The sequence below is a fragment of the Gigantopelta aegis genome, chromosome 14 (genome assembly GCF_016097555.1).
Source record: "Gigantopelta aegis isolate Gae_Host chromosome 14, Gae_host_genome, whole genome shotgun sequence".
In the NCBI taxonomy this organism is placed as follows: domain Eukaryota; kingdom Metazoa; phylum Mollusca; class Gastropoda; order Neomphalida; family Peltospiridae; genus Gigantopelta; species Gigantopelta aegis.
In genome coordinates, this window is record NC_054712.1 from 36,073,823 (window position 1) to 36,092,040 (window position 18,218).

General features: G+C 40.2%; 1 protein-coding gene across 1 annotated transcript in view; it reads left to right on the plus strand.

Annotated features, from left to right (window-relative positions):
• LOC121388395 (N-acetylgalactosamine-6-sulfatase-like) overlaps window positions 1-18,218 on the plus strand; it is a 24,759-nt gene continuing 6,541 nt past the window's right edge. The window contains exons 1-11 of the mRNA XM_041519703.1: window positions 1-204; window positions 5,855-5,978; window positions 8,742-8,816; window positions 10,360-10,462; window positions 11,526-11,669; window positions 12,049-12,115; window positions 13,401-13,528; window positions 15,157-15,293; window positions 15,971-16,074; window positions 17,557-17,693; window positions 18,111-18,213. Coding sequence (XP_041375637.1) covers window positions 115-204; window positions 5,855-5,978; window positions 8,742-8,816; window positions 10,360-10,462; window positions 11,526-11,669; window positions 12,049-12,115; window positions 13,401-13,528; window positions 15,157-15,293; window positions 15,971-16,074; window positions 17,557-17,693; window positions 18,111-18,213 — 1,212 coding nt within the window. The 5' untranslated portion in view covers window positions 1-114. The remainder of the gene's footprint in view (window positions 205-5,854; window positions 5,979-8,741; window positions 8,817-10,359; window positions 10,463-11,525; window positions 11,670-12,048; window positions 12,116-13,400; window positions 13,529-15,156; window positions 15,294-15,970; window positions 16,075-17,556; window positions 17,694-18,110; window positions 18,214-18,218) is intronic.

Genomic DNA, 18,218 nt, shown 5'->3' on the forward strand with positions numbered 1-18,218 from the left:
GATTCTCCAACGGAAACTTTGCGTTCATTTAACATTTAGAGTAATTTGCCCTTTGTTGATGGGCGGTTTCTTTGAAGAATTCTTAAGATTGTCTTTACCAAGGACTGGGAGAAAATGTCGTATATCACGATTGTCTGCGTGATACTTTGCTTTGTAGTCGCAGCTGGAAACACCCCAAATTTTGTCATTATGTTGATGGATGATGTGAGTACAGAATCTCGGTAGTTCATCAAGATAAACCTAAGCTCTACTCTACTGACATGGCCAAGGGGCGGATTCTAGCCCATTTTAGCCCAGTCACTGGTAAAGCGCTTTGGCATCGATCCCCGTCGTTGGGCCCATTGGGATATTTGAATTTCTCGTTCCACCTAGTGCACCACGACTAGCATATCAAAGGCCGTGGTATATGCTATTCTGTCTGTGGGATGATCATGATGCATATAAAAGATTCCATTCTTCTAATTATCGAAAATTGTAGCATGTTTTCTCTCAAAATTATTTGTCAAATTGGCGAGAGCAGGTCAACTTGCCCCCAACGCAGTTGGTCAACTCCCCCATACTGTTTAGGCAACTTGTATCATTACCATTTTCTTAATTAATATACCAATATTTTAAGCAATAATGTGCATTAAATATTGTTGAATATGCACACCAGTCAGAGTCCAAAAGCCTTGCCTGATCATTCCTTTTTGGAAATAAGGGACAAACGCACAAACATCGTTAAAATAGTCTTGACAGTTCATTGTAATAGATTATTATTTATCCGATATTAGAATCTCCCCAATATAAAACCATTTAATTAGTGGTCGTAATAGCAGAGTTTCACTGTAATATTAATAAATAAAATGACACCAAAGTTGTAGACATCTATTTTTAATTATTTACAGACAGCAAAGTTTGGGGCGAGTTTTTGGGGTTTCAAACTAGTTACACAGCGCACATTAAGCTAATACTTTTTCTACATCCGTTCGGACTAATGTCAAAATTAAGAAATGTTTGGCATCCAATAGCTGATGATTAATAAATCAATGTGCTTCAGTGGTATCGTTAAACAATTTTTTTTTTTTAACTGTCAGTGACACTGTCACTGTAGTCTTCACCAAGGTAAACAAACATCTATGGCACTATATATATATATATATATATATATATAATAAATAAATAAATAATTAATTTAGCATTTATTGGACCTGCAACTACTTTAAATGTCAACATAATAAATACTGTTTATTTTGATGACCTATGTGGTCTTCACCATGGTGAGCTATGCACCTACCTACCCATCCATTTACCCATGCACCTAGCTACATACTTACCTTCCTACTCCCACTCATATAGCTACAAAACCAGCAACCCTCTTACCTACTCTTAATATTTTTCAGGTGAGGTCTAGATTGTGCACAAATCAATGTGATCTAAAGCCTTGTAACAATAGAAACATACATATGACTAAGAGAGACAGGCAGACAGAGAGAGAGAGGGAGTAAACAGAGAAAGGAGAGACAGATTGAGGGGGAGAGAGACAGAGGGAGGGAGAGAGAGGGAGGGGGTAAACAGAGAGAGAGAGAGAGACAGGGAGGAAGAGGGACAGTGGGAGGAAGAGAGACAGAGGGAATGGATAAACAGGGAGAGGGGGAGACAGAGAGAAAGAGGGGGAGAGACAAAGGGAGGGAGGGATGAAGGGGGTAAACAGAAGGGGAGAGAGAGAGAGTGGAAAGAGAGACAGAGGGAGATATAGGGGAGAGAGACAAAGACAGGGAGGGAGATAGTAAAGTTTGTTTGTTTGTTTTATTTAACGACGCTGCTAGAGCACATTGATTTTTTATCTTATCATCGGCTATTGGACGTCAAACATATGGTCATTCTGACACTGTTTTTAGAGGAAACCCGCTGTCGCCACATAGGCTACTCTTTTTACGACAGGCAGCAAGGGATCTTTTATTTGCGCTTCCACAGGCAGGATAGCACAAACCATGGCCTTTGTTGAACCAGTTATGGATCACTGGTCGGTGTAAGTGGTTTACACCTACCCATTGAGCCTTGCGGAGCACTCACTCAGGGTTTGGAGTCGGTATCTCGATTAAAAATCCCATGCCTCGACTGGGATCTGAACCCAGTACCTACCAGCCTGTAGACCGATGGCCTGCCACGACGCCACCGAGGCCGGTGGGAGGGAGATAGAGGGGAGGGGTAAACAGAGGGGGGAGAAAGAGAGAGAGAGAAAAAGAGATAGGGGAGGGGGGTAAACAGAGAGAGAGAGAGGAGACAGAGGGGGGAGAAAGAGAGAGAGAGAAAAAAGAGATAGGGAGGGGGGTAAACAGAGAGAGAGAGAGGAGGGAGAGGGTAACAGAGAGTGAAGAGAGGGAGAGAAAGAGACAGATAGACAGACAGAGGGAGGGGTAAACAGAGAGAGAGGGGGGAGGGAGGGGGTAAACAGAGAGACACAGATAGAGGGAAGAGAGAGGGAGGGAGAGAAACAGGGAGATAGAGGGGAGAGAGACAAAGACAGGGAGGGAGATAGAGGGGAGGGGTAAACAGAGAGGGAGAGAGAGAGGGAGGGGTAAACAGAGAGAGAGAGAGAGAAACAGAGGGAAAGAAACAGAGGGAGAGAGAGGGGTGGGGAGAAGGTAACAGAGAAAGAGACAGACAGATAGACAGACAGAGAGAGGGGGAAGGAGGGGATAAACAGAGATACACAGATAGAGGGAAGAGAGGAAGGAAGAGAAACAGAGAGAGAGGGAGGGTGTAAACATAGAGATAGGAGAGAGGAGAGGAGAGGGAGTGGGTAAACAGAAAGAAGAGACATAGATTGAGGGAGAGGGGGTAAACATGGGGGGGTGGAGAGAGAAAGAGGGAGAAGAAAAAGGGAGGGAGGGATGAAGGGGTAAACAGAGAGGGGGAGAGAGTGTAAAGAGAGACAGGGAGATAGAGGGGAGAGACAAAGACAGGGAGGGAGATAGAGGGGAGGGGGTAAACAGAGAGGGGGAGAGAGACAGAGGAGAGAGGGAGGGAGGGGTTAAACAGAGAGAGAGAAACAGAGGGAGAAAGAGAGAGGGAGGGAGAGGGTAACAGAGAGTGAAGAAAGAGACAGAGCGAGGGGTAAACAGAGAGAGAGAGAGAAAGGGGAAGGGAGGGGTATAAACAGAGAGACACATATAGAGGGAAGAGAGCGAGAGGGAGAGAAACAGAGGGAGAGGGAGGGAGAAAGAGAGGGAGGGTGTAAACATAGAGATAGAAGAGAGAGAGAGATGGGAGAGAAAGAGAGGGAGAGGGAGGGAGGGGGTAAACCGAGAGAGAGAGAGGGAGAGGGAGGGGGTACACCCAGAGAGAGAGAGGGGAGAGACACAGAGAGAGGGAGGGAGGAGGGGGAGAGGGAGGGAGGGGGTAAACCGAGAGAGAGAGGAGGGAGGGGGTAAACCGAGAGAGAAGGGAAAGGGAGGGAGGGAGTAAACCGACAGAGAGGGCGAGACAGAGAGGGAGGGGGTAAACCGATGGGAGAGAGAGGGAGGGGGTAAACAGATAGGGGGATAGAGACCGAGGGGAGAGAGAGGGAGGGGGGGGGGACATAGAGGGAGAGGGGAGAGAAGACAGTGAGAGGAGGGAGGGGGTAAACAGAGAGGGGTGAGAGACCAAGGCAGAGAGGAAAGAGAGAGACGGAGGGGGTAAACAGAGAGAGAGGGGTGTGAGAGGGAGGGAGGGGGTAAAACAGAGAGAGAGAGGGAGACAGACAGAGAGAAACAGAGGGGGAGAGAGAGGAAGGGAGGGTGTAAACAGAGAGAAGAGAGAGGGATAGGCAGAAGAAGAGGGAGGGCATAGAGACAGAGGGAGACAGAGGGAGGGGTAAACAGATGGGAAAGGGAGAGAGAGGGAGGGAAGGGGTAAACAGAGAGAGAGAGAGAGAGGAGAGAGAGAGAGAGAAACAGAGGGAGAGAGAGGGGTGGGGAGAGGGTAATAGAGAGAAGAGAGAGAGAAAGAGACAGACAGACAGACAGAGAGAGGAGGGGGAGGGAGGGGATAAACAGAGATACACAGATAGAGGGAAGAGAGGAAGGAAGAGAAACAGAGAGAGAGGGAGGGTGTAAACATAGAGATAGGAGACAGGAGAGGGAGAGGGAGGGGTAAACAGAGAAAGAAGAGACATAGATTGAGGGAGAGAGGGGGTAAACAGAGGGGGGGGGGAGAGAAAGAGGGAGAAGAAAAAGGCAGGGAGGGATGAAGGGGTAAACAGAGAGGGGGAGAGAGTGTAAAGAGAGACAGGGAGATAGAGGGGAGAGACAAAGACAGGGAGGGAGATAGAGGGGAGGGGGTAAACAGAGAGGGGAGAAAGAAAGGGAGAGAGACAGAGGGAGAAAGAGAGAGGGAGGGAGAGGGTAACAGAAAGTGAAGCGAGAGAAAGAGACAGATAGAAGGGAGGGAGGGGGGGGGGAGAGAGAGAGAAAGGGGAAAGGGAAGAGGGGAAAAACAGAGAGACACATATAGAAGGAAAAGAGAGAGAGGGAGAGGGAGGGAGAAAGAGAGGGAGGGTGTAAACAGAAATAGAAGAGAGAGAGAGGGAGAGTGAGGGAGGGGGTAAACCGAGAGAGGGAGAGGGATGGGGTAAACCCAGAGAGAGAGAGAGGGGAGAGACACAGAGAGAGGGAGGGAGGAGGTAAACCGAGAGAGGGGGAGGAGGGAGGGAGGGGGTAAACCGAGAGAGAGAGGAGGGAGGGGGGAAAAGGAGAGAGAAGGGAAAGGGAGGGAGGGAGTAAACCAACAGAGAGGGAGGGGGTAAACCGACAGACGAGAGGGGAGAGAGAGGGAGGGGGTAAACAGATAGGGGGATAGAGACCGAGGGGAGAGAGAGGGAGGGGGTAAACATAGAGGGAGAGGGGAGAGACAGTGTGAGGAGGGAGGGAGGGAAGGGGGAAAAGAGAGGGGGGGAGAAAAGGGGCAGAGTGGAAAGAGAGAGACAGAGGGAGGGGGTAAACAGAGAGAGAGAGAGGGGGGAGAGGAAGTGTGAGAGGGAGGGGGGGGTAAAACAGAGGAGAGGGGAGAGGGGAGAGAAAAGAGAGGGAGAGAGAGGAAGGGAGGGTGTAAACAGAGAGAAGAGAGAGGGGATAGGCAGAAGAAGAGGGAGGGGCATAGAGACAGAGGGAGGGGTAAACAGATAGGGAGAGAGAGGGAGGGAAGGGGTAAACAGAGAGATAGAAGAGAGAGTGAGGGGAGAGACAAAAAGGGAGAGGGAGGGAGGGGGTGAGAAGAGAGGGGAGGGAGGATAAACAGGGGGGGAGAGACTGAGACAGAGAGGAGAGAGACAGACAGGCAGAGAAAGAGAGGGAGGGGGAGAGTGAATGGAGGGGTAAACAGAGAAGAGAGGGGATAGACAGAAGAGGGAGGGGATAGAGATGGAGGGATAAACAAAGGGGGAGAGAAGAGACAGAGGGAGGGGGAGAGTGAGGAGAGAGAGACAGAGGGAGAGTCACAGGGAGACAGGAAGGGAGAGAGAGAGAGGGAGGGAAGGGGTAGAGAGAGAGGGGGGAAATAGAGGAGAGGGAGGGAGGGGTAAACAGAGAGAGATAGAGGGAGGGAGGGGGTAAACAGAGATAGAGGAGAGACAGAGGGAGTGGGGTAAACAGAGAGAGGGAGAGAGAGGGGGTAAACAGAAAGATAGAAGGGGGAGAGGGAGAGAGAAGAACAAAGAGAGGGAGGGAGGGGGTAAACAAAGAGAGGGGAGATAGGGAGGGAGGGGGTAAACAGAGGAGATTTAGAGGGAGAGAGAGGGATGGGTAAACAGAGAGAAAGGAGGGGAGAGAGATATGATATGTCCGTTAAAAACAAAGTCTGTAATAATGTACGTTTGTGTTTTTACCTTCAGATGGGTTGGGGAGATCTGGGAGTGTTTGGAGAACCAAACAAGGAGACTCCAAATCTCGACAAGATGGCTGCTGATGGAATGATCTTCCCAAATTTTTACTCAGCAAATGCAATATGTTCACCATGTATGTATTATAATACACTGCATAGACTCAGAAAACATTTTATGCTGTATCATGTCGCAATTTGCTTTTGCAAGTTTTAAAGATGGCCACACAATTCTAAAATGTTAAATAGTTGCCATCGCTGTCACTAATCAAAATTATTCTTGCTATGGAGTGAGGGAAGTTGGAAAGATGGCCCAGTGGTTTAGTGCTTGCTTTAGGGCATGTTTTAGTATGGTAGATAACCAATTAGTAACATGAAAAATAATGCACAGTCAGTTTGGTTTTGAAACTGTTCAGTTTTCAGGGCATTGGAGTATATGACTAAAGTACTATGGCAATTTGTCGAATGGTCACCGGTAAATTAAAATTCTGCAATGTTAAACACTAGATAGGCATAGCTTTAAAACATTTTTATTAATACCTTCATCCTAGTGGATAGACCCATTTGGATTTTACCATTCGAACCAGTTCTTCACAACTGATAAACAATCTGGGCTGAATTTACAAAGCATGTTTATGTCCTTCATGCGTGTAACTACATACATTAATTTTACAATGCTCAAACACCTGCATCTGAGAGAAAGAGACTTTGTAAATTTGGCCCTATATGCACTGTCCATATGAAGGGTAGTATTTTAATATAGATATTTGCTGTTGATTGATGAGAGCGACATGTGGCTGTATCAGGTCACTTAACTCAATTTCTAGAACATGTGTTGCAGTTATTGACTGTATACTGGACATCTAGTAATTAATAGCTGTAATTCAGTATTTGTATGGGTTGAGCATTGTCAAGCATTTATAAGTCTGCAACAAAAACATACGATATGCGTTAAAGAGACGGTCCTGAGTTTGCTACCATTGAAAGTTGTTTCCGACTAACAGAATCTTTTTAACAACTAAAATTACCTATTAGATAGTAAATACATTTTCTTGTTCTTGTTTAGAATATAAGTGTCTAGGTATATATTTAATGTGTTTCTGATGTTTGTAGTAGCTAAAATTTCATTTTATTTCCCATATATATACACCATTGGGACCAAGTAAAAAATCCAGTTGTAAGAGGTATCCGGTTTAGAGAGGTTCTCTTTTGTACAGATATTTAAAAAGGGACCATGACAAATGTCCGGTTTTGAGGGAATTCTGGTTTACTGAGAGTCCGGTTTTGAGAGGTTTCACTGTATATATTTGGGAGGTAGGGGTGGGATGTAGTTCAGTTGGTAGAGCGCTCACCTGAGGTGCTTTCGTTGCAGGATCGAACCTCCTTCATGTAGGTTGGCCCATTCTGTTTTATCCCATTCCAACTAGTGTATCACAGCTGGTACATTAAAGCCCATGGTATGTGCTTTACCGTCTGTGAAGAAAATGCATATAAAAGATCCTTTGATGTTAATAACAAATGTAATGAGTGTTCTTTGAAGACTACAAATTAAAATTACCAAATGTTTGACATCCAATAGCCAATGATTAATATATTAATGTGCCCTAGAGGTATCGTTAAACAAAACAAACTTTAATTTTATTAGGAGGTGAAAATCTAGTATCAGCTTCTAGAAATAATCAGGTGATCAGAAACACGTTGTAAATACAAATATATTCTAAACTAGAAAATGCCATGATGTAATTTTAGTCATTTAAAATTATCACCGGCCTCGGTGTCGTCGTGGTTAGGCCATCGGTCTACAGGCTGGTAGGTACTGGGTTTGGATCCCAGTCGAGGCATGGGATTTTCAATCCAGATACCGACTCCAAACCCTGAGTGAGTGCTCCGCAAGGCTCAATGGGTAGGTGTAAACCACTTGCACCGACCAGTGATCCATAACTGGTTCAACAAAGGCCATGGTTTGTGCTATCCTGCCTGTGGGAAGAACAAATAAAAGATCCCTTGCTGCTAATTGGAAAGAGTAGCCCATGTAGTGGCGACAGTGGGTTTCCTCTCAAAATCTGTGTGGTCCTTAACCATATGTCTGACGCCATATAACCGTAAATAAAATGTGTTGAGTGCGTCGTTAAATAAAATATTTCTTTCTTTTTTAAAATGATCTGTCAGTTGGAAATGTGTTACAATAGCAGCAAAATCAGGACAGTCTCTTTGATAGTAGTATTTTGTGCAAAAAAATAAAAGTATAAGTTACAATGTAGCCTTTTATAGTTGACCAGTATGTGTGTATATTAGGTCTGTAAAGCCACCACTGGACAGTCCAACAGAGGAGACTATAGGTTTTGTCACTGTCCTGTCTGTCTGTCTCTCTCACTGTCTGTTCTACATATAGTTTGCCAGATGTTTTTCTCAGAATGCCTCAAGATATTCAGCTGACATTTTGTATGTAGCATTATCATGAACTGTTACAGATCAAGTTTGACTTTTGTAGTGATTTATACATTTTTGCCAGAGTTATGGCCCTTTAACTTAGAAGATAATAAAAAAAAATTCTGTATTGAGCAGAAATTTTTTATATACCTTTATCATGTACTGTTACAAATCAGGTTTGATTTTCATGGCAATTTATTGATTTTTCACAGAGTTATGGCCCTTGAACTTAGAAGATATTAAAATTTGTTTCTCTGATTTTTTTTTTGCAATGCCTCAAAGTACTGAGCAGAAATCTTTTTATATACCTTTATCATGTACTGTTACAAATCAGGTTTGACTTTCATGACAATTTACTGATTTTTCAGAGTTATAACCCTTGAACTTAGGAGATATGAAAATTTGTTGGGCCCGGTAGGGGACATATATTGCTTTAGCAGTACTCTCAGAATGCTTGTTCTTTCTTACAGCTAGAGCTGCCCTTCTGACAGGCCGTCTTCCAATCAGAAATGGTTTCTACACAACTAATAACCATGCTCGTAATTGTACGTCCTTTGAATTTATAAAAAGAAGTGAAACATTTAGATTTTTATTAATTGTATATAGCTATTAAAACCCCATATTTAATATATGCATTTGAGAATTTAGATTACATAATCTAATTTACAAAATAAATAAATAATTAATACACATTCACTGTTATGTATAATCTAGGTTATGTACAAATGTTGTTGTTGTTTTGTTTTTTTTGTTTTTTTGTTGTTTTTTACCATATCAGTTTATCAGGGTATGACAGTAGTGATTTGTTAGCTGTACTTGGTATTACACAATGAAGACTGAAACTTAAAATTGTATCACGGCAGTTGATTTTTTTTTGTTGACTGGGAAACTACACAAGTTAAGACCATATATAGTGCTGTTAGTTATATTATGGCAAGGTAAGACTGTGGCTTTAAAAAGCTGGGCCCTGTTTTACAAAGAGATCTTTTGCATCGCAGGATCGACCCACCTCAGTGGATCTGTTCAACTGATTGGGTTTTTTTATTTCTTGTTCCAACCAGTGCAACACAACTGGTCAAAGGTCATGGTATGTGCTTTTTTGTCTATTTGAAAGTGCATATAAAAGATCCATTGCTGTATTAGGAAACATGTAGTGGCACAGTGGTTAAGCCATTGGACTACAGGCTGGTAGGTACAGGGTTCACAGCCTGGTACCGGCTCCCACCCAGAGTGAGTTCTTAAGGGCTCAACAGGTAGGTGTAAGGCAACTACACTCTCTTCTCTCTCACTAACCACTACCAACTAACAACTAACCCACTGTCCTGGACAGACAACCCAGATAGCTGAGGTGTGTGCCCAGGACAGCATGCTTGAACCTTAATTGGATACAAGCACGAAAATAAGTTGAAATGAAAATGAATGTAGAGAGTTTTCTCTGTTGACTATGAGTCAGAATTACCAAATGTTTGACATTCAATAGCTGATGATTAATTAATCAATGTGCTCTAGTGGTGTCGTTAAACAAAACAAACCTTTTTTTAACAAACTGATTTGAGCACTAAAATTACCATAAGTGCATAACTACCTAATGCATTTAAGATGACCTTAGCGCAAAGATTTCTCTGTAAAATGGGGCCAGCTGGACTATACGTGTGATTGTTAAAGCAACACTTTGTTTCTTTGGCAAAAAAATATTTACTTTTCTGCTATAAATCATCTTTGACACAATGAGCACTATATTTTAAATAAATAAATAAATTTTAAATATAGACTCAAGGAATATTTTCTAAAATAATATCATTTGAACATATGTTGCCATATATGTATTTTCTATTTGTTCATAAATGTATGTATTGTAATTCTGTATTGTTTGTACCTGAGGGCCTCAGGGAAGATTAGCTTTTGCTAACTGTGTTACCCTCACTAAATAAAGAATTTATTATTATTATTATTATTATTAATTATTATTTACATCTAGAAAACAGAAAAATTGCCATGATTTCTTCTTTTTGATGGTTTATTGCATTTGATTTTGTGAACAGTTTTAATGCATATCTTTCAAAAAAAATTTTTATCCTGGTCTTGCAGCATATACACCACAAAACATTGTTGGAGGAATTCCTGATTATGAGATACTGCTACCAGAAATGTTAAAGATTTCAGGATACAGAAGTAAAATCATTGGCAAATGGTTCGTTTACTCTCTTTATTATTCCTTTTATTATACAGTGAAACTCCACTAAACCAGACACCTCCAGGACAAACAGAAAAATAAGATTTTAAAGGATATCCGGTTAGAGAGGTTACATTCTGAACTAATTTTTAAAAAGGGACTGTCAAAAACATCCGGGTGTGAGGGAATTCTGCTTTACAGAGGGTCCAGTTTTGAGAGGTTTCACTGTATTAGGTGTTTATAATACCCATCACATTTCTTTACATTTTTGTGTAAACAAACATTTTCTAAAATTAAATAACCATATGTTAGCAGACCTTGAATTTAATAGCACTGACAGCAATTGCTGTAGGTGCAGTATGTGGTGCTATAGATCAGGCCTTTACCAATATATATTTTTTTTAATTTTAAAGCATGTAAAAATTAATTATTACCATTAGTTGAAGAAATAATTTTTGGTTGTTAATTTTGTGTTTCTTTGTTGAAAAACCGGCCTCGGTGGCATCGTGGTTAGCCAATCGGTCTACAGGCTGGTAGGTACTGGGTTCGGATCCCAGTCGAGGCATGGGATTTTTAATCCAGATACCGACTCCAAACCCTGAGTGAGTGCTCCGCAAGGCTCAATGGGTAGGTGTAAACCACTTGCACCGACCAATGATCCATAACTGGTTCAACAAAGGCCATGGTTTGTGCTATCCTGCCTGTGGGAAGTGCAAATAAAAGATCCCTTGCTGCTAATTGGAAAGAGTAGCCCATGTAGTGGCGACAGCGGGTTTCTTCTCAAACTCTATGTGGTCCTTAACCATATGTCTGACGCCATATAACCATAAATAAAATGTGTTGAGTGCGTCGTTAAATAAAACATTTCTTTCTTTCTTTGTTGAAAAAGTTACTGGTTGAGAATTGCAGTAGGCAGGTTGAAAATGACCGTAGGTGGGCATTTTGCTTCTGGCAAAAACCTTTCAAAATTGCTGTAACAAATTCTTAACTTCAAGCCCTATGTTAGATTCCGAACAGCCATAGCATAAAGTGTTCTTAGGCATTTCAAACTCTGTGTTGTGTTATTTCCACTTTATTTCAGGCATCTGGGACAGCAGCCACACTATCATCCTCTGAAGCACGGCTTTGACGAATGGTTCGGAGCTCCAAACTGTCACTTAGGACCATACGACGACAAGAAAACTCCAAACATCCCAGTGTACAAAAATGCCAATATGGCTGGCAGGTTAGTTGCTTCATTATTTCCACAACATTCACCCAATCTAAAGCAAAATTAGTTTTTATTGATTCATTTATTGATTAGAAACAATTATTTCTGTATTAATATTGTACTTTTTATTCCACTTTACTTCTATTCAGTATAATGGGAATATATTTCTGGCATTATTATGTTTATACCAGTTACGGATCAATGTCACATATCTTTAACTGACATATCTTCACTAATCGTTATTTCATTGTTATCAGTTTCTAATTTCTGCAAAACTACTTTTTGCCATTAGTTATTATAGACTGTGGAAGAAAAAAAAGTATATGTTTTTGAATTCTCAAACTTTTCATTCAATGACTTTTTAATAGTATATATTAATAATTATGATTTGCAGATATTATGAAGATTTTCTAATAGATAAAAAAACAGGAGAGTCTAATTTGACACAGATGTATATTGAAGTGAGTTATCTCCTCTTATTCTTACTCTACAATATGTTTGTATATACCAACATCTGGTTAGCTTACCTGCTATCTTCACTTTTCACTGCATTTAATGTGATATTATAAGCAAAATCATTATTCTTAATGTCATAATAACACTTTCTTATCTCATAATACACTAAAAAAATATTTCACTAAATCTTTTACGTTACTGGTATATAAAATCTTTCCCTATTTGTATGAGTAGCATTATTTTTTCTTATTTATATTTTGTGGTCAACAGACCACGCCATTTAAGGGTAGCTATAACTTTCGCTTCCCATCACTTTCCTGAGACTAGTTCAAAGAGAGTAATTTTTTAGCTTCCTTTAGCATGTGATTTTATATGGTATCAGTACGATAATATCTTAAAGGACTCCCCATAATCAAAATTAGCTTGCTTTATATTTGCTTTATAATAGTGTAAAAGTGTGTAAATATAAAAGTGTGCCCCCCCCTTCACCTTTTTAGCCTCTTCCTACACCACTGCAATAGGGAAGCGAAAAATCACTCCCAATTTCAGGGCTTGAACTTAACGATGGCACCGCCAGTAACTGCTGTCGTTGAGATATAAATTGTCGATGACAAAATGTTTATGCCTGATGTATAATTATTATCTGCCAGTATATAACATTAGTACATTTAAAATATGTCTACATACAATAAAATAACATTTCAGTCTCATTTATTGCTGGAAAAGTCATTTTAAAAAATTGCCCTGGGCATGCTTTGAATTGCCATCGGTGGGCCATTTCACCTACGGCAATTTTGTTTTTAAATTGCCGTGGGAAGGAAGGAAGGAAATATTTTATTTAACGACGCACTCAACACATTTTATTTATGGTTATATGGCATCAGACATATGGTTAAGGACCACACATATTTTGAGAGAAGAAACCTGCTGTCGCCACTTCATGGATTAATCTTTTTGATTAGCAGCAAGAGATCTTTTATATGCACCATCCCACAAACAGGGTAGTACATACCATGGCCTTTAATATACCAGTCATGATGCACTGGCTGGAACAAGAAATAGCCCAATGGGTCCACCAACAGGTATCGATCCCAGACCGACCATGCATCAAGTGGGTGCTTTACCACTGGGCTACATCCCACCCCATGAATAGCTGTGGCAGACAAATTCTTAATTTCGAGCCCTGCAATTTTTTCACAGCCAAGTCTGACCAACATTAAAGGAATTTTTTAAGCAGAAAATAGCAAATTTTTACTGCATCTGTTTTACTAGTGTGGTATTTTGTTGCAGGAGGCACTGACATTCATAGAGAAGCAAGCAGCATCACATCAGCCATTCTTTCTGTACTGGGCTGTTGATGCTACACACGACCCACTGTACGCATCAAAACAATTTCTGGGAACCAGTCACAGAGGGCTGTAAGTATACTGAGAACATCTACAAAAGATAAGGTTCAATTTTTGTCCCGCCTTGATGATGTAAAAATGGGAGATATAGGTATTACTTTTCCGAAAATGAGGTGACAGTGTCAATTTTTGCATTAAACTAATAAAGTTTAACATTAAAAGTTTTGCATTTCTCACAAAGTGCAAGTCCAAGCTCAGTAAAATTTGGTTTATAGCTGCACCTATGGATGTTCATCACAGAGCACAATTTTTTTTTATATGGTATGTGGTACAGTTAATTCCACAGGATTGTTGTTTTTATTCTGTGGTTAAAATATTTAAAACGAAGTACTGTTCGAAAATAATTGTACAACTTTGAGTACCCTTTTTGCTAGAAATCTTATTATACTAAAGGAAAGAAGTAAGCAACACATTGTGTTGTAGACTAAACTTAATTCACTACTGGCTTAGAAGGAGCAGGGGTGGGAATTCTCCTCGGATCCGCGGTTTTCCCGTCATGGAACATTGCATTTCCTCGCATTTTAATTATTTTTGCCTTCCAAAATGTGTCAGATGGCACAGATTTTAACCTAAGATTTCACAAATTTCCCGGACCCCTCTAGATTTCCTCTTTTTTTTTAACAGTTCACCAATTCCCACCCCTAAAAGAGTTTGTTTTGTTTAACGACACCACTAGAGCACATTGATTTATTAATCATTGGCTATTGGATATCAAACACTTGGATATACCAAACAGTTGGTCATTTTTATCTCTTAGTCTTAGTCTTAGACCCACTACATTTTTTCCATTAGCAGCAAGGCATGTGAACTTTTCCAGACATGACAGCACATACCAAGGCTTTTAATATTTTTGTCTCTTAGTCTTAGAGGAAACCCACTACATTTTTGCCATTAGCAGCAAGGCATGTGAACTTTTCCAGACAGGACAGCACATACCAAGACTTTTAATATATATACCAGTTGTAATGCACTGCTTGTGACGTGTGGAAAATACCCCATCAGAATGGGTCCACTGAGGTGGTTCGATCTTATGATGCAAGCATCGCAGGCCAGCCCTCTACTGACTAAGTTAGATCGTGCCCCTGCAAGCTTAGTAATGTCTGTATGAAATAGAAAGATGTTATATGGGATTCAATTATCAGTAAAATGGGATAGAATATCAATAATATGGTTAAATTCCTGACACTGTGGCTTAGGTTTTTGATTGCAGTAATAACTATTTGCTATTACTATTTACCGGCCTCAGTGGCACAGTGGTTAAGCCATCGGAGTACAGGCTGGTAGGTACAGGGTTCGCAGCCCAGTACCGGCTCCAACCCAGAGCAAGTTCTTAAGGGCTCAGTGGGTAAGTGTAAGGCCACTACACCCTCTTCTCTCTCACTAACCACTAACCAACTAACAACTAATCCACTGTCTTGGACAGACAGCCCAGATAGCTGAGGTGTGTGCCCAGGACAGCATGCTATTGGATATAAGCACGAAAATCAGTTGAAATGAAATATTACCATTTGTGTGATTATTTATTTCTTTCCATTTTAATATTTTTTGTTTAATTTAAAGAATTTTTTTTTTTTTACAGTATTCTTTTTTTGTTATATTAAAATGCAGTGGCTGAAAATGTGCGTTGTTATTTTTGTTAGTTACGGCGATGCTGTGCGTGAACTGGACTATGGGGTAGGACAGATTCTGAAAAAGCTGAAGGACCTTGACATTGCAAACAATACTCTGGCTGTTTTCTCGTCGGACAATGGTGCAGCAACGTATGCCAAGACTGCAGGTACGGTATTTTCATTTTATTCCACTATGTTGCAAGTGGAATCTTTCAATGGTGCTTTTCTAACTAAAAATAACCTGACATGCTTTTTACGAGCACTCTGTGATATTACAAAATCCATGCTAGACTTTTTTATTGCATTTAATGTTAAATGAATATGACATTGAAGGAATTAGTCAAGTTGTTTGCTAGCACCTATAATCCCAATTACAGAATGCAGCCGTGCCAGAGCTATTGCCTCTTAGAAAAATGAAAAAAAGTTAACTTTCTTTTATTCATATTTCCTGCCATTTTGCACAAGATTCTGGCTGGAAACTCTAAAGAAATTGGCCAATTTACTTTTTAATTTTTCTGTGAGAAATACTGTACTGTTGGAAAAAGAGATTTTCGGGGAGTATTTTTTATTGAGCATCAATGGCTGAAACACAGTCATTGTGAGAAACATATTGTGGCAGCTATTTTGAAGTCCTCTTTTTGTTTTACTGGACAAGACCCTATCCCTATATTATTATAAATTCTTGTTTAACCCCCCTACCCTGGTATTATGGACTATTAGTATGTCCCTGTCTGCACTAATCTGCATAGTATGTGGGATAACGTCGCGTTTTGGCAGATTGAGTTTTTAATAATTATTATTTTTGTAACATAAAATACTCATACCAGGTAGTTTGTTTTGCTAGGTGGGAGCAATGGCCCATTTTTATGTGGGAAACAGACTACTTATGAAGGTGGATCACGCGAACCAACCATAGTGAAGTGGCCAGGCAAGGTTGCACCAGGGCAGGTTTGTTAAAAGTTAAATCAAATTTGACAAAATATGATATTGCAGAAAGTTTAATATGAGATTTAATTCAACAATTTAAGTTACGTTATGCAATGTTCTTGTTTAGGGGGAAGCAATGGCCCCTTTTTATGTGGGAAAGAAACTACCTATGAAGGTGGATCTCGTGAACCAACTATAGCCATGTGGCCAGGCAAGATTGCACCAGGACAGGTGTGTCACGTTAATTTGAATATATTAGTGTATAATATGGTTACTATTGTTAGGCCACCTGTAACTTCTTCATACAAAATGTACATCTTGTAACTGAATTATTTTATTAGTCCCCTACCGGTCCAACTGGAGACGATTATACGTTTCATCTCCTTCTGTCTGTCCATCTGTCCCACCAATAGTGTTCCGGGTGTTTTTTCCACAATGCCATAAGATAATGGAATGAAATTTTGAGTATAGCTTTATCACGTTCTGTTATATATCAAGTTTGACTTTTGTGATGATTTACCCATTTTCGACAGAGTTAGGCTCTTGAACTTAGGACATACAGGTGGAAAAAAATCCTAACCTTTTTGCATCACCTCAAGATATTGAGTTGAAATTGTGTATATATCTTTGTACTGACCGGTCTCGGTGGCGTCGTGGCAGGCCATCGGTCTACAGGCTGGTAGGTACTGGGTTCGGATCCCAGTCGAGGCATGGGATTTTTAATCCAGATACCGACTCCAAACCCTGAGTGAGTGCTCCGCAAGGCTCAATGAGTAGGTGTAAACCACTTGCACCGACCAGTGATCCATAACTGGTTCAACAAAGGCCTTGGTTTGTGCTATCCTGCCTGTGGGAAGCGCAAATAAAAGATCCCTTGCTGCCTGTCGAAAAAAGAGTAGCCTATGTGGCAACAGCGGGTTTCCTCTTCAAAACAGTGTCAAAATGACCATATGTTTGACGTCCAATAGCCGATGATAAGATAAAAAATCAATGTGCTCTAGTGGCGTCGTTAAATAAAACAAACTTTACTTTTTTTTAACATGTACTGTTACAGATCAAGTTTAACTTTCATGGTGATTTACACACTTTTCACACTCGAATTTAGGAGATACGTAAATTTGTTAGGCCTGGTAGGGAACATGTATTAATTTAAGTCTTCTCTAAATGCTCGTTTTAACCTGAAATATCTTTTTAACTAGTGACTAGTATTGATGCCAATATTATATTTTAACTGATATTCATGTATACATTTTAAATAAATACATTTTAGCAATGGTTTTATTATAATATTTTTTTTTAATATAAATAATTGTATACCTATAAACGAAAAGAAACAAAAAATAAAATTGCAGGTAAAGTTAAATAAGTTCGAATGATTTGGAATTTTTGTTACAACAAATGTTTATCGTGCTCAAGTACTAGCAGTATGTCAAACAAACTTTGAGTACACAAGTTACTGTAAAACATTTATTACGTAAGAACTACATGTAGGTTTACTTACAGGTATCTCATCAACTTGGTTCCCTCATGGATCTGTTTACTACTCTAATCAAACTCGCAGGACTGTCCCTACCATCTGACAGAATTTATGATGGAATTGACCTTACCAGCACTTTATTCCAAAATACTATAGTTAAAAGGTGAACTTTTCAGTTACGATACCTTCAGTTTACCATAATGTCATACTTCCTGTCTTTTTTACTTTTCCACTACTGCACAGTAAAGGTTGCTAACTTTTTATCATCTTCTTTTTATTCTTGAACTTCGAACGAACTTAAACATCATCTCTCAATTTTACAAATGTCATACACCAACAACTATTCTAAATTTGCTGCTATTGTAAAATGTGTTTGACTAATCGATTATTTTTAATGACTAAAATTACACATTTAATACATTTCATTAGTGTCTGAATATGCCAAGTTTGATAAACAAAAACAAAATCCACGAGTTGTTATAAGAGAAATTTGTGATTAATTTTTTATTTTATGTTAGTGGTCACCCGTATAAATGTATATAAAAAACCCAACTCATCATACAATGTTGAACTGTTGCAGGCCGATATTTTATTACCGTGGCAACGAGCTGATGGCTGTAAGACTTGGCGATTACAAGGCACACCTCTGGACATGGACTAACAGCTTAGAAGAATATCACAAGGTCAG